This window comes from Juglans regia, chromosome 13 (genome assembly GCF_001411555.2).
Source record: "Juglans regia cultivar Chandler chromosome 13, Walnut 2.0, whole genome shotgun sequence".
NCBI classification, from domain to species: domain Eukaryota; kingdom Viridiplantae; phylum Streptophyta; class Magnoliopsida; order Fagales; family Juglandaceae; genus Juglans; species Juglans regia.
In genome coordinates, this window is record NC_049913.1 from 10766595 (window position 1) to 10788429 (window position 21835).

The window sequence follows — 21835 nt, forward strand, 5'->3', positions numbered from 1 at the left end:
ATGACCAAAACAAAAATGTCTTACCGTGTGCAACAACAATGTATTGTTTCTTTTATAACAATAAAAAATTCGTTAATAGCTGCTCCATTATTTACAACAATGTCTTGTTTCTTTTTTTCCCTCTCTACATTTGAGAAATACGAGTACTAAAACCACGCAGAAAAAAACGAAGAGAAAAATGGTATTTTGAGAATAGAAAGTTTTCATTTGAAAGTGAGTACCAAAACCCACAAGGTATCTACCTGTGTTTCCATGGTGGAAATATGTGGGTTTCCTTATTTGCAAGACCTTTGTTCTTGTAGCCTTTTTGCATTTTATTTTTTTGTTTTTCTTCTACGTAAGTTTTGCCACGTACAACCAATTGCATCCTGATTGTACGTAACAAAAGTCTTAAAAAATAATATTTTAATAATATTTTATTCAATTTATCTAAAATTATCTCATATCATTTTATCTCACTATCCAAACCAGCCCTTAAAAGCTTTATCGTGGATCCAATCTAGTCTTTGTTTAGTTCCTAAACTCATCTCAACTCATTTCAACTCATTATTACAATTTTTTCAAATTCCAATACAAAATATAATAAACAATTAAACTTTTTCAAATTTTAAAATAATAATAATATTAAAAAATAATATTTTATCATCTCAACTTAACTAAATTCAATTTAACTTCTAAACGCAACCTAATTAAATACGTTTCATTGGAAATCCAGAAAAAAGTATCATTGGGCTCTGTAATATTCGATAAACAAAATTAGTAAAATGGCTTGCAGAAAAGGTTGGACTGGGCTTTAGCAGCTTCTAACACCATTAAGGGCCAAGGCTAGTAGCCTAGTTGTAGAGACCCAAACAAAATTGGCGGTTTTGCCTGACGGAATTTGCTCTCTCTCTCTCTCTCTCTCTCTCTCTCTCTCCCTGTGGGAATTTTGTGTTCGTCTTTCAGCTGTCGAAAGAGTAGGTCGTATTTTCTATCCAGCCAACTACAGGTAATACGAAATCCCAATGAAGCTCTTTGTCTGATTTCATAGAAAATTGGCGAAAAATAGATATAACTCCGGCTATTTCAACCTTGTATAAAATTTTTATAAGTATATTAAATTAGTTCCAAACTTTCTCATACTTTGACACAATTTCCCTGCAGTCGGATTGATCTTCAAATTTCATTATGGTAAAAGTTGTGTCCGTTCGTGCTGGGTTCATTGAGAGTGTAGGACGATGCATGAAAACGTGATATTACCAGTTTTTACGAAATTCGAGCTATTTATTGACATTATTGTATATAGTACTTTTTTGAAACTGCAGCGTAGATTTTGGCAGTTGTTAACGTTAATCATATGAGGATACGTTGTTCTCGCCTTTGTATATGTTAACCAATGACACTTTATGGTGATCTTATTTCGTTTTTTTCCCTGCCACATAGAAATGTGATTGTTAAAATGCTTGATAGAGTTTTAACTTTGTCTGTCCAATCATGTGATTTTTATTTTTTTTAGTTTGTTTTCTTACAAATTCCCGAAGATTTTTTTTTAATCTGATCCGAGAATAGATTATTCCTGTTATTGGTGCACTGAATTTATTTTTTACTTTTTTTTTGTTTTTTTCCTTCTTGTTTGATTTGGGTTTGGTCAGAATTTGATTGTGAGGTGGTAGTTGAGATGATAGAAGGTGGACGTATCCGGCTTAATAGGTGGCAGCAGGCGGCCATTGCAGTTGGTTCGGCGGTTGGTGCATTACTAGACCCACGAAGAGCAGATCTAATAGCAGCCCTTGGGGAGACTACTGGAAAGGCAGCTTTTGTAAGAGTGCTAGAAAGAATGAAGAGAAGCCCAGAAGGCAGAGTAAGACTATTCTCCACACATACTAGTGGTTATATGATATATCATAACTTGTTGATTAATGGTGGTGACATTGAACTGATTAGACGGCCTGTTGTCTTTCTATTCAAATCTTGATTGATTGTGTTATTCACAGGTGTGGCCGTTTTTTTTATATCTAATTAGCCTGTTTTTGTTCTTCTTTTGTTGTGACAATAAAAGTTGTTCGGCTCCAAAGTTTCATACGACTTGTCCAGTCTTTGGGTCGATTTTAGTGGCTGATATGTTCTATAGAAACTTGCATTGGTTCCTTTTGGAATAACTGGTTAAATACCATACGATACTGCTAAGATGCCAAGATTTTTCTTTTCAATTTTGGTCCTTGGTTGTTTCTGTTCTTGCAATGGGAACCTTTTCCTCTCTCAGTGCCATTTGATTACAGATTTGTTCCCCATGATGCTTCAGTATGAACCATGCTAATGTTGATCAGTTCATGATCAATCCTTTATTATTCTTTCATTTGCTGAGGGAATGAGAACCATATTGAAGTGCTAATGCAAATGCATTGCTTTGGCATTTCCAGCTAGCTACTACTTTTGTCTTGTACCATTTTTTTTTTTAGCTGGACTTGAATACTCCTTGGGCTGCAAGGGTTGGCTTTGGTTACATTGTTTATAACTAACACCAGTGTTCCTTGATAGGCAGTTTGATCAACCAAGTGTGATATCTGTAAATGTGGGGCATGCGTGGGAACTACCACCGAACACATTCGGGGCTGCCTATGCAAACTTCATGGGATCCAGGAACTTCTCACCAGATGAACGACCACCAGTGCGGTTCATGGACACAGACGAACTGGCATATGTGGCCATGCGGGCTCGTGAGGTGCATGACTTATGGCACACCCTTTTTGGCCTCCCCACCAACTTAATTGGCGAGTCAGCACTCAAGGTGATTGAGTTTAATCAAATGTACCTTCCCATGTGCCTGCTGTCTGTTATAGGAGGCACCGCAAGATTCAATGAGAAGCGGAGGAAATTGTTCTTTCAGCACTACTTCCCGTGGGCCATCCGGGCTGGCATGCAATGCACAGATCTAATGTGCATATACTATGAACGGCACTTTCACGAGGATTTGGAAGATGTTAGGAGGAAATGGGGGATAATTCCTGCTCCTCTTCCCCCTACACAAAATGTTACTTGAGCAGCAGTAGGCTAGACAATACACCATGCTGGGTTTTTAAGTTGTCCCGCCGTAGTACTTGTGTTCTAGTATGAAATGATTGGTGAGGCAAAACCTTAAACTAACACGCATAGACAACCTCTTGTATTTGTCTCGTATACTTGGACTCTTGCCTATTCTCATGATCAGTAAAGTTTTGTTTACCAATTAAAAAAAAAGGATTGGTGAGGTAGAACTTGACAAAGTTTATACCAAAATAGCATTAAATTTTCTGCACAAATCATGCAAATGCCCCGAGTGCAACATAATGTTGGTTCCGATCGTGTAATAACAGCACTGTTGCCACAACGATTTACCTGTCAATATGGTAAATGTTGAAGACTTGCGACTCACAAGAACGGGGTGTTAACCCCCTTCAAGAATCCTTTAATTTCATGGATGGGACAAGTACCCCAATTGCATCCATATAGCAATATAAGGATTAAAAATGGGAAACGCTACGAAAGAAACAATTTGGCAAGAACCCGTTGTCTGTGACTGACTGTCTCACATTGCCATCGTAATGGTCTTCAGGGCTCAAGGATATCAGGGGGATATCCACACATCTTCATGAGCAAGTACAAGGATTGATCTGATCTGCGTGGCTTGCCTAAAGTGGGTCTAAGGTCCAAACCAACAATTGGCTGAAAGGCCAGGAAAGACAAACCTTCTCGCGTGGCAGAGAAAGGGTAGAAACCGCCTAAGGCGATTTGATCATTGGGGATGTTGTTCCCACTTGGTGGTGAAATTGGGTGGGATCAAAATCAAGATAAACTTGGACAGTGCTTTCTATCTTGAAAACTGATTACTTAGTTTGTTATGCCAGGATCCGGCAAGAGTCAGAAAACTAGGCGAGTATATCGCACAAGCACACGAACACCAGCAGCCACGCGGGGGAAAGAGTGGTGGAAGGGCCACGCTTAGGCGGACCACAAGACTTGTGCCAGAATGTTATAGTGCAAGCCTCATGCACGGTCAAGAATGGCAGCAGAGGGCAAAAGAAGAGGTTGAAGAAACCAGATATGGTGTGCATTTACTGTAATCAACACCCTAGCAAATAGATATTCGAGAAACATCATATAGAAAAGAAAGGAAATCATTAGACTGCAGTACTATTGTTCATAACAATCCAGTAGGTTTAAAAAAACACACAAGAGAGAACATTCGGGGGTAATCGGAGAGAGACGAAGCAGAAGTAGAAATCAATGAAGGAAAATCTCCAAATCTCCCAGTCAAACTGAAGATACTGCTCGAAAAACATGGTAAGAAAAAAAATATTATGCATTAAAATGTATATCCAACTTGACAGGCTGAACTTTGTTTCGGACGTTTATGCATTTAAAATAGGGAAGTTTTCACGGACGATTCAAACAACCAGAAAACCAATATATTACATCACATTATCCAGCAAGTTTTCCATTGTCTATATAAAAAGATAACAGCGTTGCTTCATCCACAATACAGGTTACACAAAAATCAACAAACAGTACTTTCATTTTCCAGATGTGACAACATATCTCAGTTACCACCAGGTCCACTGCCAAAGAGGTAACCCAAAGAAGATCCACCACCAGGGGCAGCGTGGACCTTAGTAGAGGGTCGATCCTGCATCCAGAAAGAAAAATTATCAATCTCCAAGTGTTATCAATGTTAGCTACCTATTCTTTATTAATCTTTCTATCTACTTGTTACTAGGAAAATATTGATCAATCATCTTAATTTCTAGACCAATGCTACTCTTCATCTTGAATATTGTGCATGTCGAGTGGATTTCCGTTAAGTAGTTTACATAGGAAGCCACCTAAAAATCACCAAATCAGCTAGTATGACAGGATGAAAATATAATATTAAGGACTTGTTTGGGAAGTGAGATGATCATCTCTTCTCAAAACTTTTCATAATTTCATTCTCAAATATCACTCAAACACAAACATTTTTCAATTTCAAATCTTCAAATCTTCTATATAATCATTACCTAATCATTACAACTTTTCCAAACTTCTAAAAAAAAAAAACTACAACTTTTTTAAATTTCAAAACAAAAATAATATTAAAAAAATAATATTCTAACAATATTTTAACTTTATAATATTTTTATTCAACTTTTTCTCTCTCATTTCCCAAAATCTAATAAAACATCTTAACTCAAACCATTTCACTACTACTCACAAATTCTCATCTCATCTCATTACCCAAACATGCCTTGAGAGTAATATTTACTCAAATCAGTTTCAATTCCTTTCTCTTAACTTCATCATGTCCCCAAAAATTTCACATTGGCAATATCTAGTACTTACCTTTTGCTAAATCTTAACTCTAAAATAGATGATGTTCGATACTTGGGAAAAGAAAATGTCATCTCAAACCTCAAATGCATAACAGCTTAAAAATGCAATATGCTTTCTAGATCTTTATCTCAAAACTGTCCCATCAATTTTTTTTCATATGTAATCTGTGCCCACTCATGCTACAAATTAATACCCACCCACCGCCCCCCACCCCCCCAAAAAAAAAAGAAAAAAAAAGAAAGATAAATAATATATATCGTACACACACATACACATAACCAATAAAGTAATCGTGCACGGTGAAACAAAGATAAAGCCAAGTTAAATGATATCCTTTTGAGTAATGATGCATTATATAACACAGAAGCTGACACAAAATGTTTGATATATGAGATTTTGTGTCGGCTTCTGCATTATATATATATATAGGAAAATGATGTATCTAGTATTCTTGCCATGCTTTCAATTTACATTCCTAAGACATCCTTTAAAAACTCAACTACAGTAACAATTCAAATGCAAGGGCCAAAGCATGCAAAGAATTTTACTGTCCAAAGCACCAAAACAAGCGGCAACAAAAATTAACACTCATAACTGCAACCTTTGTCTTTTATGCCAACCAAACCTCTATTAACTACTGTTACCAAAATACAATCTCAGAGAAAACTTTCAATGCTACCTAGAATTCTTTGGCAGAGCAGAGAATCTTTGATACGTTCACACAATCAGAAATAATGAATGAACTTAGTGTGGATCGCAAGCCACTAATGACATGTCTTTTTTTAAATGTCTTTTTTCAGCATAATGTGCTGAAATGTCATCCGAACATTATGCTGGAATACAAGGTCCCAATGTAATTTTCATGTTTTTATATGAACCACTATTAGTCTTAAAAGTGGACGATTAAAATGGTAAAATGGTCTTTGTCATATGGGTATTAACTTCTAGCTTTTACATTAACATCATGGTTCAGGAACACCGTGTGTGTGTTCAGGTATTTTTGCTGTTCCTCCTTCAGTATTAGTCTACCTAGATTAATCCTACAGTCTTACTCGTTAAAAAAAAAAAAAAAGATTAATCCTACAGTCTTTTAATGTTACAAAAACTGGAATTTTTTAAAATGCCAAAACCCATGTTCCAATTGCATTGGGAGAATAGCAACTAAACCAAGAGCATATCAATACCGTGATAAAATTCCCTGTGTTTTGCCCATCTGCCCGCATATAGTTATTTGTAGAAGTACTATTGATACCAGCAGGAACCTGCTTGCTAATATCTACTGGTTGAGGAGCAGCAGCAGGTTTAGCGGCAGGCACATTATTCACAGCCGGCACTTCACTTGGAGCAGTTTCAGCATTAGTTGGGGCGGGCTTTGGAGCCTCTCCACTCCCAAACAGATAGCCCAACGAACTTTGTCCTCCACCACTACTAACTCCTCGACCCATGCTCTGCAGTTGTGATAAAACAAATAACTCGAAAACCTGACATCAAAGCAAATAAACAAAAAAGCAAAAGGGGGGTGGGTGCAACTTAAAGATGGCATAAGTCATGCTATTTCATGCAAACACCATTGAGAAAGCATGACAATTAATCAAAATTCGTCTCATCCTCTCCAACCACTGCATGATATATATGCTTCTCTTACAAAAGTGAGTCAATTAGACAATATATCAGACCACTTTTTTCTTAATATCAAGAAGCAATAATAAAGAGACCAAATCCTAAAACCTTTACCCTCAACTTGATTCTCAAACTTAAATGTGGCACTCTTTGATGCCTTACATTGGGCTTCATCCAAAATGAGTAGGCTTCTGTTTCAAAGCAAGGCTACAGAAACAGCTTCAAGGCTCAACCCTGAATTTCGTGGCTCAACACAAAAGTGAGATCCAAATAAAATTTCTTTCCCAGATTATTAGTTTAGTTCCAATCATGTTCTCAAAAGATTCGTCCACTTTTCAACCGCTACTAATTTTCTTTCTTTCTCTCTTTATTAGATGGACGGAAAAATCTTATTCAATAAAAACAAAACATAATTCAACCAGTAAAAGTAAACAAAGCCAGCAGCCTAGCTGGAAACGCTAGCACCAAAGTTCACATGCTTATTCATCTAAGACAACAGAAAGCAAAGAAACAGAAAATCAATGAAGCACCAGAAATATGACTATTCAAGTTAACGCACCATCTTCAACCCTGCATCGCGTTCTTCCAATGTCTCCAAAATCTATTTTTCATATTATTTGCAATAGATTGCTGTGTTGCTGGACTTGCCAGAATAAAGTATGGCTTTCCTTCCTAGCCCTTTATTTTCCTCTGTTGAAATCAGAATAGCTCATTCTTCCATTCTTTTTCTTTTTCCTTTTTTTTTTTTTTTTGTTGTAAGAGCGAAGGCATTAGGCCAGTAAGATAAACTATTCCATTTCCAACGCAGGGGCAGGGCGATTGAGGTTTAGTAAAAAAATGTTATAAATCCCATAAGAAAATCAGATCCACAATCATTTTCATTCCACAGTGAAGAAAGACCAATCAAATCAAAGCAAGAAAAAATTCTGATCACACTACCATAGTTAGAGAGAGAGAGAGAGAGAGAGAGAGAGAGAGAGAGAGAGAGAGAGAGAGAGAGAGAGAGAGAATTAGATCTGACCAAAAAGAAATGCAGATCATTACATCAATTACCAATAATACCACCAAAAGATCACTAAAACCTGCTTAGATTAAACATCAAAACTTTCATTCAAGGAAGCGAAAACGAGATTTAAAAAAAAAAAAAAAACATCGAATCAGTTACAGTTAAGGAGTAAGAGGCAGCGTGAATCTTCACGAGGGAAAAAAGTTGCGATTGAAACCCAAAGAAAGCGAGCAAAAAGGAACAGAGATCGAGTGGTAGGGTTTGGAATGTTACCCTGTTGCTGGGATCAGATCTGGAGAGAAGCGCTGAAGCAGGAGAGCGTGACGGCAGTGAGAGTGTATGAGGGGGAGTGAAATTTATTTGAGTTATTTATTGTGGAGAGCGTGTGTACTGTACTGTGGAGGTGGTGATGTGAAGAATGAGACAGATTCAACGGTTTTGAAGTTTCCACGTCTTTATTTGCTTTTAACCAGATTACTTTCCCTGTTAAATGTTAGAATTATGGATTAAATAATAAATATTATTTTTTCTTAATTGTTAGAATTATGGATTAATTGTACCTGCATTCTCACTTATAGATTCCTAATTCTTATAAATGAATACTTGAATTTAAAAAAATTTATAATTTAATAAGAAATTGACGAAACTATTTAATTGTAAATTTTTAAAATTTAAATATTAATTTTTCCAAAAGTTATAAACTTAGATTTCAATCTGTCAAAAGCTTAAAATTTTAAGTATTATTTTTTTTAATTAATCTTGAAATAATTGATGTGATTATTTATAACACTCAAATTCATATTTATTTTTTTAAAACCCTCTTTATATATTTTTAGCGAAATTTTTAAAGATACGGTGTTGTATATAATAGTGTAAAAGTTAATCGAAAAATTGAAAAATTGGATCGGACCGGCCCGAACTAGTGAACCGGAACTCTTAATTCCAAAATCGGCTGGTACTAATCCGGTTCCGATTCTATATTTTTTAAGATCAGATCAGACTGATTCACTATATTATATATTTTAAATTAATTTTTTTATATTATATAAAATTTATATATATAATATATATTATGATTATATATAAGATAAAGTTATTATAATTTATAATATAAAAATTTATTTGATCATATACTTTAAACATAAAATATATATATTAATAATATTTTATAGCAATTTTTTTTTTCATATCAGATTTTTTTTACATAACAAATTTTTTTATAAAACAGATTTTTATAAATAGTAACATATTTGTAATAAAACATATTTTTTTAAAGTAGATTTTTTTTTATAAAGAAACTTTTTTATGACAAATTTATATTTTATTAAAACCGGAGAACCAGACATAAACCGGTAAAATCGAAGATACTAGTTTAGAAGGGTAATCGGTACGTAATCGGTTTTTAAAAATGTAAAATCGATGCATACCGACTCAATTTTAAATTTTATCTAAAATCAGACTAGACTGATTATATCCCTAATTATATATACAGAATAAATTCACTAATATATATTAAAAAAATATTACTAATAAATTTGTGTATTTTTTTAATATTAAAAAACATAAAATCAACTAGCGATTAAACCCATCAGCACGACCATGATATTTTAGCTATTTATGTAAGGAAAAATATTTGCTGCAGCCTAACATCCTCAACACACCATGTTGAGTTGAAGAAAAAAAAAAAAATTTAAAGGGTGTGCTGCGGATGTAGGCTGATGCCCAACATTACTCTTTATGTAAGCGTTACCTTTTTTAAATATTTGGTTATTCTTAGAATGGTCAAATTAAAAAGGTCCCATCAGTATCGATAACGATTGAATGGTATCACTTGACATAGATAGTCGAGAAAAATTATAAAATTTTCAAAAGGGCTATATTTTAAAAAAATTTAAATTATTAGATCAACATTTTTAAATTTATCAAAATTTAAGCATATTAAAAAAATTAAATGATATTTACAATCTTAAACAGTATAAATATAAATAAATTACATAATATTAATTAAATATTTAATATTGTCTAAAAAATCTCCGATGCAATAATAATTATTCTGGAATCTACTATTATCTATATAATTAGGAAGCATTGCCCTTACCCTCGTCAAGCCACTTCAATATTTTCTGAAGACAAATAATATTTGCAGTCATGTTATGGACAAACACCTCGCAATCTATTTAAAAAATAAATAAATAAATATAAGATTTACATAAAAATTTTAATTTTTTAATAGTGAATTCTATTCTTTTTTAAAGTTATTGCACGGCGTTTGTGCACTTTACGACTGTCTGTAGCATTATTGGTGTAGTCCCACTCTTAATTTTATTAGGGTCTCTCACCAATCATAGTGTGCCATGTCATGGCACAAAGGAGTACAGCTGCAATGTTCCATCTTTACACAAGTTCAAGTTCATCTCTCTCCTCCTGAGTCCTGAGTGCCTTATTTTCTAAATATGTAGGATGAAGAGATACAGATCTGAAATGAGTCAGGTGAGTACCTTATTTTCTAAAATGTGTAGGATGAAAACTACAAATGATCTGCACTATATCAGAGGCTCACAAGCACACATGACAACGCTATACACAGATTGGAAGATGCCAAAAGGTATGGTATCACACCATGAATTACAGCCACACAAGGGGAACAATAGCATATGCATGCACATGGGCATGATAAATTGTGGTGGTTGAGGCTGACCAGACATGCATGATGCTGCTGACTAAATGCCTTTCACAGCTATTTTTACCATGCCAGGCTCTGGACTACTATGATTCAGACTTGCTTTGATGGAATTTGTGCTATCTCTACTAGTATTTTGTGTAGGGACTGAGGCCTTGAGAAGAAAGGTGCATGATCGGAACCTTTTAGCCAAAACACCTGCTCTGGTGGATTTATTTGTATCATGCTCTCCTGCAGAGAAACGGGTATGGCACTATCTTCTTGAGTTACTATATAAAATCGCCGAACGGAGCCGTAGTCCTCATCAGAGAGCGAGAGCTTCTCCATCACCGGCGCAAGAGGGATTGGCCTCATTGAAACCAATGCCAATGTAATATCCTGATATAACACTTTCAAATTACACCTGCTCCAAGTATGTTCCAACTCAAGAGGTTATGAGAGTAGTGTGGACATACCTTAGCAGGACTTTGATTGAATAATAGGTCTTTAACCAATGTTTTGTCAAGATCAATAGCAGTTGGAGCCTGATCTTTCCCATTGGCATACAAAAATATCTGAGCCTGCCGCATTAGATCATTTGAGTCTGCCTGTAATAGCAAAGGCGATCCTTTAATAAGCCAGTAAGAAATGAGACTTCAAGAGTTTCCTAGTCAAACTCAATTAAATAGCAGAGATACACAGCCTATTTAATATAAACTGGAGTGTGGAGGCCAACCTGTTGGGAAAACATATCAAGGGTACTCTGCCCACTACTCAACATTGCTGCAGCTATAAAAATGGCTTTTGAGATCTTTGATGGAAACAACTCCATTGCATACGAAATACAAGCACCACCAAAATCATGTCCCGCCAAGATCACCTGCATTGAGTACAAATTTTAGTTCTATCACATTCAAATGAAACATTACAGGTTTACTGTGATCAATGCTGAATTTATTCAATTATTCCACCGCATGGTTATAAAGTTTCTAAATTTTAATATTTTATAGAGGCAGGTGAAGCACTGATTTTTTTTTATCTGACACATACTACAAGGGTGGAGAGAGAGAGAGAGAGAGAGAGAGCAAAAACCTTTTCTCCATCTCCAAGTTTCTCTAGAAAATCAGTAAGTGGCTTAACATACTGTGCAAGACTCGCAATGCTGTTTGTGTCAAATGAATGAATTCCAGCACCGGTTAAGTCAACTGCATCAACTCTGTATCCGCCTTCTTCCAAAAGTGTCATAATTTTATACCAACACCAAGCACCAAAGCCCCCTCCATGAACAAGGACAAAATGATTGGTTTCCAGAGCATCAACGTTTGGATCCTAAGGAAGGACAATGGGCAAAATGAGATGATGGCTGATATTTAAGTTGAAAATTTTACTTTCTTGGATGACAAATAATCATCATTAAACCCAAAGGCTTAAGCCTTCGAGTTTAGAGAATTTATTCTTCTTTTTTTTAGGTTGCAGTAAGATGATTTCTGATATTCTGTGAATAGTAATGAAAAAATAAAGAAAGAATATTGAATAGCAGTGAATAATAATAAAAAGTAGGTAAAAATTAATAATAAAATAATGAATAGTACTACCCAAACTAGCACTAAATATTTTGTTAGATTGGGCTGTAGAGTTGGGAAAGGTCCCTACTCGGTTAAACATCTGAACTCCTATGAACTATATGCTCATCGATTCGTCGACGTTTATGGATCTCTCCTCCGTAGGGAAAGAGGGGTAGTGTTGCAGGTAGACTTGGAATTTCTGCAGACCCATCGAATTTTATTAGTTGAAAATGCTCAGCCAAACAAGACATGATGCAATATCTTGGTCCTGTAACATATGAGAACTCGTCGCGTAAACAATAAGAAATGTGATGTAATTTGATTCCTTAATAAATCAATAATTTAGAATAGGATAGGATATTATTGATTTATGCACTTTGAACTGGTCTGTTTTCCATTGCAATGATTTGACCAACCCAGTCAAACACTATTCATAAGGATACAGGGAGTGAAACTGAGATCGACGAAAACTATAATTCCTATTATTTTCCAGAAGCTTTAGATCACAAAGCGACCACAAACAAGATAGTTCCCCCCAAGAAAATAGAGTGATGGAAGAGTTGATGAAGAAACCCAGTTTTTCACAGGGGAAGACATGATTGTGACATTAAAAAAGAAGCACAACTATGAGACAGAACATCAAGAAACCGTAGCCTGGCATCGTTCAAGACAAACATTATCATGCCTTTAATAGGAAATCAAAATCCAAGAGAAACTTTCACAAACCTTGTCGATTACAAGCTGATGAGGCTGAATGAGAGAGTCAGAGCGTGACCGCTGCCTAGAACTCGAACTCTTTGGAAGCTTTTTAGGACCAGGAGATGATGGGAACACGAGAGAAGTGGACCGGTTAAGGGACAGAGAATCGTTCTGCTGATGATGGCGGAAGAGGAGAGCCGCGGCAATGGCCTGCTGTTGAATAAAAGCGTCTTCATCGAGCTTCCCCTTGTTCTTCCTGGGGGAAGAACTGGTTCTGGTTTTGCGCGAAGAATTGGGAAAGCGTTTGGTGGGTTCTCCTGTGAAGCTCATCTCCTTGGGAGCGAAACATGCCCACGAGTTCCCCATTTCTGCCAAGAATTTTTGAAATAACGACTTTTATTCATTCGATAGGATAGCAGAGAACAATATTAAGACTAAAATATAGAGGGGCACCATCAATCTTGATTTCTAAATTTATATATTTTTACGACTAATTCGCATCCGTCGCTTTCATAAATTACGTGAAGATGAAGTGTTAAAAGCAGCATTACTGAAAATTTTCCGAAAGTCTAATCGAGCTTCATAAATTTTCCGAAATTCACCGACATGTCTCCTTCTGATATATGCACTCTATGAGACGCTCATGCAATTTAGAAAACCAGAATGCGAGAGAGAGAGAGAGGCATTGCAAGTGAAAAAAATAGGGAGTACACGTTCATGGAAGGCATGGAGTCCAGGTTATATGAGATATGGAAAAACCAGTACGTTTGAGAGAGAGAGAGAGAGAGAGACACAGTACTAGACGTCGTTTTTACGAAATTCTTGGACAATATAATTTCCACGTAAATATTCGAACTCGAGATATGCACTGTTATCGTAGATAATAAGCAAATCAAGCACATAAACACGAAACAGAGTATTTTTTTGTGTTTTTTGTCAATTCCACACGCAAACTGGAAACAAATGGTGGGTCATGTCATCTCGCGTGGGAGGAAATGCATAATAAATGTGTAGGTTTATTTCTATTTTTTAAAGTCAAATTGCCAGCAGTTAGCCGCTGCGGCAGCTATCTATCAACAAACATTGGTGGCTAACCACCGGGCTATCCTTTATAGGTGGGGGAAATTGGAATGCCTCTATAAACATGACCATCGATGGCGGGGCGGCCTATCTTCCAGTGTTAATGCTAATGCTTTGGTCTTTAATGGCTTTTCTAGCGTTGGCGATTAGATCAAGTACGTAGCACAATTGGTACTGAAGCTGAACCCCACAACCAATAATGCAATAATGTCAAGGGTACTACCCAATGTTTTGAATACCGTATCGGATGTCGTATCGGTCAAGGTACTGGAACGAAATATTTCGATATCAGTACCGTTTCGAGATAGCGTTTCGGGATAACGTTTCGGGATAGTCGATATATAAATAAATTATATATATAAATATATATAAAATTTATATTTCAAAATAATAGTTTATATATAAATACATATATATAAAAATTATAAATAGTCTAGTCTAAATTAGGGGTTAAAAAATAAATTTGTAGTTTAAAAAAACGAAAAAAAAAAAACATACAGGCCGAAATATCGGTCGGTACCGGCCGGTATCGACCGAAATATAGGCCGGTACAGGTCGAAATTTAGTCCGAAATGGCCGGTAAGGCCGGTATTTTAACCGGTACGGAATAGATATAATACCTGTACCGGCCGGACGGCCGAAACGAAAAATTTCGACCGTACCGGCCGGTACGGTACGAAATTTGAAACACTGGTATTACCTTCCCTGCCCCCCCGCACCCCATGGGCCGGGGGTGGCCCGCATGCTGGGGGGCGGGACGGACTCCTAATCCGCCCCGCCTCCCGCTCATTTTAATAATAGACTACAATTTATTGAATCTAATAATTATTCCTAGATCCAAAAGCGATAAAAAAAAAAACATATTTTTATATTCAAATTGTAAATTTAAATTTGTAAATATGACTATAATTTATAAAATAGAAATTCTATTCATAGTCCTAAATGGGGGACTGTGTGTGCGGTCCCACTGATGAATGAGGGTAAAAAGAGAAAAATGTCATTTTAAAAATAATATTATTATAATTTTAATTTTTTTTAAACACAATTGTATAGACTTGCATGAGTAATCTCCATTTAGAGACTGTATGTAGACTAACTCAATTTAAAAATTATGTAATTTTTAAATTTACTGGTGCATATTTTGTCCTACTACATTACGACTTACACAAAATATTAAGTAAAAATTCTACTTAATAGATATTACTATATTTATATATAATACAAATATTAAATATTTATAAATATGTTTAGTATAAATTTATATAAATATATATTTATATAATAAAATATATAAGTACGGGACGGGGTTGGGCCATTCCTACCCCCGCACCCCGCTACACACCCCTAATAATATTTATTTTATTAATATATATTTTTTAAATTTTAGATTTTTGTATTTGTTTCCCTTCAAACAAAAATAAAAATAAAAAGATTTTCGTATTTGTTTCATGAATCTGCTTTGGGACATGAGTTGTCTTTGTTTGTGATTAACAACACCAACTAGAAAATACTACAGTGAATTCATAACCAGTCTTGCTGGTATTTTGATATAAGAATTGAAAAACGGGTATCATGACATGAACACAGTGAAATTAGAATATAGTATATCAGAAATGATTAAGAGACAACTTGTAAATAATTTTTGTACAAATAATGAGTAAATGTTAGTTTTTTCAAAAACTTTTTTGACTTTTTTTATTTTATTTTAATGTTTTGAATTTTTTTAAAAATATATATATAATTTTATTGTGTAGTTGTAAAAATGTCTGATTTCTTGAGATGGGGTTGCTTTCAACTTAACTCATCACCCACAAGGCACTTTGTAAATCGGACTTATTTCATACATACGGACACTGCTCCACTGCCAACCATAAGATTAACATCATAAAAGGTTATTTACGTGAGAGACGAGAGAAATCATGATCTTACTGGGATTACATTCTCTACTGTATTAGTTACTGATACACAATGTGACAAATATATACAACTTTTACACAATTTTTTAATAGAATATTAGTTACTTTTTAAAAATTTATTCGGATTTCAACATGAATAACATTTGCTCATGATGGAATTGTAAAGATGAAAGTTTGTCACTTTAATGAAATTTATAGATTAACATCATTTACAAGAACCGTAATGAAAAACACTTCTGGAGTAAGTAGTCAAGCAATTATGAATTACATAATTTTGTGTTTGCTGGTCTATTTGCTAAAAGGTAATAATTTTTTTTTTTTTTTATCAATAATCAATAAGTTTTATCTATAATAATAGGCAAAGCCCAAATACATAGGAATTATACATGAGAAGGACCTAGCTATGATTTACATCTGAAAAAGTCATGGACATTAGTCTATTACAAACAATAGCCTCCACCCAAGAAAATAATGTTTTTTAAAAAAAAAACTTTCAGCTCCATTGTTTTCTCGTGATTTTTAAAGCTCCTATCATTTCTCTCCTACCAAATACATCAACACATATATATGGGGACCATTTTTCATGTTGCTGCAACTTGTGAATTTCCTCAAAGGCCTCTTCAACATGCTAGAAAGTCCATCAATCTTCTGGGCATGACCCATGATAAACCAAGTTCTGTAAAAAAATCAACCCACATGGTCCTGACCACCTTGTAATGTAGAAACAGATGATCAACTGATTCACCATCTTTCTTATACATGTAACACCAATCTAATATCATTAATTGACGTCTCCTTAGATTATCTATGGTGAGGATTTTGTCCAAAGCTGTTATCTAAAAAAAAAAAATTGTTTTTGAATGAGCTTTGGTCTGCTAGATGCTCTTCCATGGGAACTTGAGCCTACCTGGGTTTGATAAAACTTTGTGAAATGATCTGACCGTAAATTTAACTTTCTTGTAAGGGCTCCAAAACATTCTATCCATAGTGCCCTCGGTCATACGTACGGAATACAGTCCCACATAGAAGTATGAGATAACCTCCAACTCCCAGTCTTGAGTTGCTCTAGTGAAGTCCACAATCCATTGAGAGAAGCCACTAGAAAAAGCCAAAAGGTCCGCTATCGCTGCATCCTTTACTCATGCTAATTCAAATATAGTGGGAAATATGTTTTTGAGACAATGTTCACCACATCATTTATCATGCCAAAATCTGACGTGAGAGTCATCACCCACAACAATATGAGTATGTCTCCTGAAAATCTCTCAACCTTTCCTAATGTTTTGCCACAAACCTATCCCATGTGAGCTGCGTACCTCATTCAAGCACTAACCACCCCATTCCTCTATAACCTGTGCAGCAATGACAAACTTCCACAAGGCCCCAATTTCTTGTTGGTACCACCACAACCATTTACCTAATAAGGCTTGGTTGAACTTCATCAACTTATAAATCCCCAATCCACCCCCAGAAAATAGAGTGCACACCATGGACCAATTAACTAGATGGAACTTGAATTCATCTCCCAAACCACTCCACAAGAAATCGCGTTGTAACTTTTGAATATGGTTGGCAATCTTTGCTGGTAGTGGGAACAGAGACAAAAAATAGGTGGGAGAGGTTAGAGAGAGTACTTTTAATCAATGTGAGCCTACCACCTTCCATAAATACAACATCTTCCAAGATGCCAACCTAAGCCATTCACCAAGATAGAGAAACGGACTATTGAGATACAAAACTCTATCCATTTCATCCATCTCTCTCCAAAACCGCATCTTGCAAGTAAATAAAGCAATAATTTCCAATTAACATGATCATAGGTTTTTTCCATGTCTAGTTTGCAAAATAACCCAGGTTCCCGAGATTTGAGACGTCCATCCAGCACTTCATTTGCAATTAGAACCGAGTCTAGGATTTGTCTACCTTTGATAAATGCATTTTGTGGCTTCAAGATTAACTTCTCCATCATCGTACTTAGTCGATTTGCTAGCACTTTAGAAAGAATCTTATAGACCCCAATCACAAGGCTAATAGGACGATAGTCACAAACATCCACTGACCCCACATTTTTTGGTATGAGTGCTAAAAAGGTGGCATTGAGACTTTTTTCGAAACTAGCATAATAATGGAACTCTTGAAATACCTGTATAAGGTCACGCTTGATCACTTCCCAATAGGTTTGGAAGAAACCCATGGTAAAACCATCAGGGCCTAGGGCCTTATCATTAGCCATGCCATGAACGACTTTGCATACTTCTTCTTCTTCTTGAAAAGGCCTCTCCAGCCACCCTGCACATTGTTGATCTAAGGCTGAGAAAGTCAACCCATCTACTAACGGTCTCCATGGTTGTTGTTTGGTTAGGAGATGTTTGTAGTACTGTACAATGTGATCCTTGATACTTGGTTGATCCGAAAAAACTGCTACATCAACCATTGATGTATCTATAGCATTGTTCCTTCGATTCTAATTAGCCACCCTGTGAAAGAACTTTGTGCATCTATCTCCCTCCTTGAGCCATAAAGCCCTAGATTTCTGTCTCAAATAGATCTCTTCCATCAATAATACTCGTTCAAGATCTGTAACTACCTGACTCTTGCGAGCTTTTTCAGATTCAATGAGAATTCTTGCCTCCTCCTCACCCTCCAAACCCTGTAACTCCTCCAAAAGAGAATGTCGTTGTAGTAGTACATTGCCAAACACTTGTTCATTCCATAGCTTCAAGTCGTGTTTCAACACTTTTAGCTTTCTTGCCAGAATGAAGCTTGGAGATCCTTGGAACTCATACGAGGATCACCATTACCTAACCCTGTCTACAAAATCGTCAGATTTAAGCCACATATTTTCGAATTTAAAATACCTTATGCCTCCTTGGATGCTTTGGCAGTCCAAAAAGATAGGGAAATGATCATAACACACTCTAGGTAGTCATTTTTGAGTTACATCATGAAAATGTAATTCTCATTCTGGAGTTAACAAAAATCTATCAATTCTCGATCAAGATGGGAGTTCTCGAGTGTTGGACCAAGTATACAAGCCTCCCATTAATGGGATATCTATAAATGCCTGTTCTGAAATGAAGTCAGAGAATTCCCTCATAACGGGTGTGATGTGGGGTGTACTTGACCGCTCACTCAGGAAATGAGATACATTGAAGTCTCCCCCTATACAACTTGGTAACTCCCACCAACTAAATAGTTCCGCAAATTCTTCCCACATTAATCTTCTTTTTTAGTCAATATTAGGGCCGTAGACTCCTACAAATGCCCATCGGAACCCATATTCTATATTTACAAAGTAGCACGACATAGTGAATTCACCCACATATCCCTCTACTCTTTTCACCACCCTTTTGTCAAACATGATAAGAACACCACCTAATGCAGCTTTAGAAGGTAGATATGACCACCCAACATGATGCCCTCTCCAATTAATTCTAGCTTAGTATCTTGCAAACAAATGATATCACCCTGCCATTGTCGAAGTAAGTTTCTGAGTTGGAGTCGTTTGGCCTGCTCGTTCAGCCCCCTTACATTCCAAAATATAATTTTTTGCTTCATATCGGAACCATCGTTGCCCTTCCCTTAACACACCCCCAGCAAGAGCTCTGCTCCCCTCCCTCATCATTCATAGCCCACGTAAGCTTTTTGAGTTCTATTTTTCTTTTTTTTGTCCAAAATAAGTGAGGGGACATCTTTGGCTTGTGCATGTCTAGCTTCAATAGTTGTGAGTAACGCCAAAAATTCATCTTCAAAACCCTCACATGTAATCCCAACAAAATGTTTGATCTCCATGGCCTTTTGAATTACCCAATCTGACACCCTCAGATGAAAAGAGTTCAATGGAGTAGGTTATGTCCCCTCAACAGGGCACCTGCCCCTCACTGCGTCCTCCCCCCCTTCGACCATCATCTCCACTCCATTTGTAGACTCATATACTACCAAAGTCCCTTCCATTACACCCTCCTCTGAGTTACCAAAGTCACTCACATACACGGTTTCTGGGCAGTTGAGGACAGTACAGATGGCCCGAAGTCACCGTCGACATGTTTTGTGGCTTCTCACAGTGTTCTAACCCTCTCAACAGCTCACCCATCCTCTCCTCTATAGTCTCTTGCGGTATCGTAACAACAGCCAGCAACATCGTTGTCGTAATCGTGATGGCTGGAGTCAACCCAGAAATGTTTGTCGTACCCTTATGTGCCTCTCCATTGGTCATAGACCCTCCTGATGACACACCCTCCAACTGCATAGCCTCCTAAGATCGCAAGCTCTCTCCTGGCACAAGGTTTCTAATGCAGCCCTTCTCAGAAGAAGGCCTAGCCTTTTTGAGATGCCACCTCATCTTGGGTTGGGCTTGGCGTGTCCAGCCCAAGCCCACGCCTATCTTAGCTCTTGATTTCAACCTTAACCCAGACCCAGGATGACCCAAGCCCAATCCCAATCCCAGCCTAGGAATTAAATCCCAGTCCACATTACTTATAAGAACTTCAATAGCCTTATTCAAATTGCTGAGTTCCTCCTTCACGCCAATCAACTCCTCATTTATTCCAACCTTCTGCCCCTCACTTTCCCTTGCACAGGTAACTGACAGACCAGCTCCAACTAAATCAGGTAAGGAGTTTCGAACAACCCTTCATGCCAAAGGACACTCCCCTGCACCCCCTCTCTCTTTGTCTGTTTCTCCATTTTGTGAAGCCAACGTCTGACTCATACTGCCATGCACCACCACCCTACTACCTACTCTACCTCCACTAGCAGCCTCAGCATAGGACCTAGGTTGCCCACCCACCTTTTTTCCCCTTCCCACCACCCTAACCCTCTGCTGGGACCTTAGGGAGGTAAGATAGAACATGTTTAATCTCCATGGACAGATTTTTCCACCCATGTCCTTCCATCCCTACTGGAAACACAAGCATTCATCAACGTCCATTACCACCGAATTCAATTGCTTCCAAGTAGTGCCCAAAAGTATTAACACGCCAGTGAGCAACTATTGCCAAAGACCCAACCTGAAGTCTTGAACAAATCCTTTCTTCCTGTTGCAAAGTAGCATTCATCCACCATGTTTGCCAACTAATGAGCGCAAGAAAGGTTAAAAATCATCTCCTTCATAACCTTCCTGCCTCTTTCAGTAATACAAAAACAATTTCCCCCCTCAAGTGATAAAATGAACATCTTAGTTTCCATTAATAAGTGTTTTACGAAGCCCATCTTAACCCAGAACTATAACAGACCCAAGAAAAAGCTAATGAGAAGATGATTCCAGACCAGAAGAGATCACCCACGATAAAACTGTACAAAGAGAAAATAACTAGGAGAGTAAAAAGGGAGGTTCAAGAAGAAGAAGCGATATATTATAGTGCCAGAATGGTTTTGTATGTGCAATTGGAGTGGAGAATCAGTGTCTCATATCTTACTTCATTGCAAGGTAGCTAGCGAAATCATTCTGTATTGAATTTCTTCCAAAAAAACAATCCCCAATGTTACTTGCCCAATGATAAACCATATATACTGGTCAATTCTAAATAGGCGTGTTCATCCGGGTTCCAACCCAGGAACCCGGATCTCAAATCCGGACCGAAACCCGGACCGGATTGATCCGGGTCAGATCCGGGCCGAAACCCGGGTGAATCCGGGTTTTTAAAACTCGGAAATCCGGGTTCCGGATCGTATCCGGATTTTAGACAAAGATGAAAGAAGCCTTTCATCGACTTCAAATTCCAGATACACTTTCAAAAAAAAAATTTCCAATTTCCAGATACACTGGACTCAACTATGGTGTTTATGGAAATTTTCTTGGACTGAAACAAGCATGGATGAGTACATTATTTATACAAACAGAGAGTGAAAATGACGAAGGAAATAAATTTGGGCTTTTTTCCTTCAAGTTTCTCAACAACCAAACAGATAAAATACAGAAAGTCGATACCCAATACAGATTAAAACAAAAAACAAGTTTCCAAAC

The 21835-nt window shown here is 36.7% G+C and overlaps 3 protein-coding genes and 1 non-coding gene across 8 annotated transcripts; 2 read left to right on the top strand and 2 right to left on the bottom strand.

Annotated features, from left to right (window-relative positions):
• Positions 1 to 843: 843 nt before the first annotated feature.
• On the top strand, positions 844 to 3226 carry LOC109014384 (ubiquinone biosynthesis protein COQ4 homolog, mitochondrial-like). Of its 2 annotated transcripts, none has more exons than XR_004797989.1 (3): positions 844 to 988; positions 1632 to 1840; positions 2518 to 3226. XR_004797989.1 is itself a non-coding variant. In XM_018996838.2 (3 exons), the coding sequence occupies exons 2-3, from the start codon at positions 1658 to 1660 to the stop codon at positions 3017 to 3019; spliced, it is 681 nt and encodes a 226-aa protein (XP_018852383.1). In that variant the 5' UTR covers positions 879 to 988; positions 1632 to 1657; the 3' UTR covers positions 3020 to 3226. The 2 variants fall into 2 exon arrangements, 1 of the variants encoding a protein (XP_018852383.1); XM_018996838.2 differs by having other exon boundaries at positions 879 to 988; positions 2522 to 3226.
• LOC118344358 lies at positions 2263 to 2350 on the top strand. The gene has a single exon (XR_004798131.1). It is a non-coding gene; the product is annotated as a small nucleolar RNA snoR53Y (small nucleolar RNA).
• A 1076-nt stretch (positions 3227 to 4302) lies between the features above and the next one.
• On the bottom strand, positions 4303 to 8391 carry LOC109014386 (protein SPIRAL1-like 1). 2 transcript variants are annotated; one of them, XM_018996841.2, is made up of 3 exons: positions 8225 to 8391; positions 6510 to 6806; positions 4303 to 4642 (listed from the first exon to the last, which is right to left on the bottom strand). In XM_018996841.2, exons 2-3 carry the CDS (start codon positions 6768 to 6770, stop codon positions 4556 to 4558), a joined length of 348 nt encoding a protein of 115 aa, XP_018852386.1. In that variant the 5' UTR covers positions 6771 to 6806; positions 8225 to 8391; the 3' UTR covers positions 4303 to 4555. The 2 variants fall into 2 exon arrangements, with proteins under 2 accessions (XP_018852386.1, XP_018852387.1); XM_018996842.2 differs by having other exon boundaries at positions 6510 to 6773; positions 8225 to 8390.
• Positions 8392 to 10272: 1881 nt separating this feature from the next.
• LOC109014383 (putative methylesterase 11, chloroplastic) lies at positions 10273 to 13711 on the bottom strand. Of its 3 annotated transcripts, none has more exons than XM_035684464.1 (6): positions 13669 to 13711; positions 12902 to 13242; positions 11703 to 11939; positions 11347 to 11490; positions 11087 to 11218; positions 10273 to 11009 (listed from the first exon to the last, which is right to left on the bottom strand). In XM_035684464.1, the coding sequence occupies exons 2-6, from the start codon at positions 13238 to 13240 to the stop codon at positions 10725 to 10727; spliced, it is 1137 nt and encodes a 378-aa protein (XP_035540357.1). In that variant the 5' UTR covers positions 13241 to 13242; positions 13669 to 13711; the 3' UTR covers positions 10273 to 10724. The 3 variants fall into 3 exon arrangements, with proteins under 3 accessions (XP_035540357.1, XP_018852378.1, XP_018852379.1); XM_018996833.2 differs by lacking the exon at positions 13669 to 13711 and adding an exon at positions 13426 to 13647; XM_018996834.2 differs by lacking the exon at positions 13669 to 13711 and having other exon boundaries at positions 12902 to 13400.
• Positions 13712 to 21835: the final 8124 nt, after the last annotated feature.

Bases quoted from the DNA above. Each gene is read 5' to 3' on its own strand.
- LOC109014384 (XM_018996838.2), top strand. From the start codon at position 1,658: ATGATAGAAGGTGGACGTATCCGGCTTAATAGGTGGCAGCAGGCGGCC. The intron at 1,841-2,521 runs GTAAGACTATTC...CTTGATAGGCAG, and splicing joins AGAGAAGCCCAGAAGGCAGA to TTTGATCAACCAAGTGTGAT.
- LOC109014386 (XM_018996841.2), bottom strand. From the start codon at position 6,770: ATGGGTCGAGGAGTTAGTAGTGGTGGAGGACAAAGTTCGTTGGGCTAT. The intron at 4,643-6,509 runs GTATTGATATGC...TTCTGGATGCAG, and splicing joins ACACAGGGAATTTTATCACG to GATCGACCCTCTACTAAGGT.
- LOC109014383 (XM_035684464.1), bottom strand. From the start codon at position 13,240: ATGGGGAACTCGTGGGCATGTTTCGCTCCCAAGGAGATGAGCTTCACA. The intron at 11,491-11,702 runs GTTTTTGCTCTC...TACTCAATGCAG, and splicing joins AACTTGGAGATGGAGAAAAG to GTGATCTTGGCGGGACATGA. The intron at 11,219-11,346 runs GTTGGCCTCCAC...TTGCTATTACAG, and splicing joins TTGATATGTTTTCCCAACAG to GCAGACTCAAATGATCTAAT.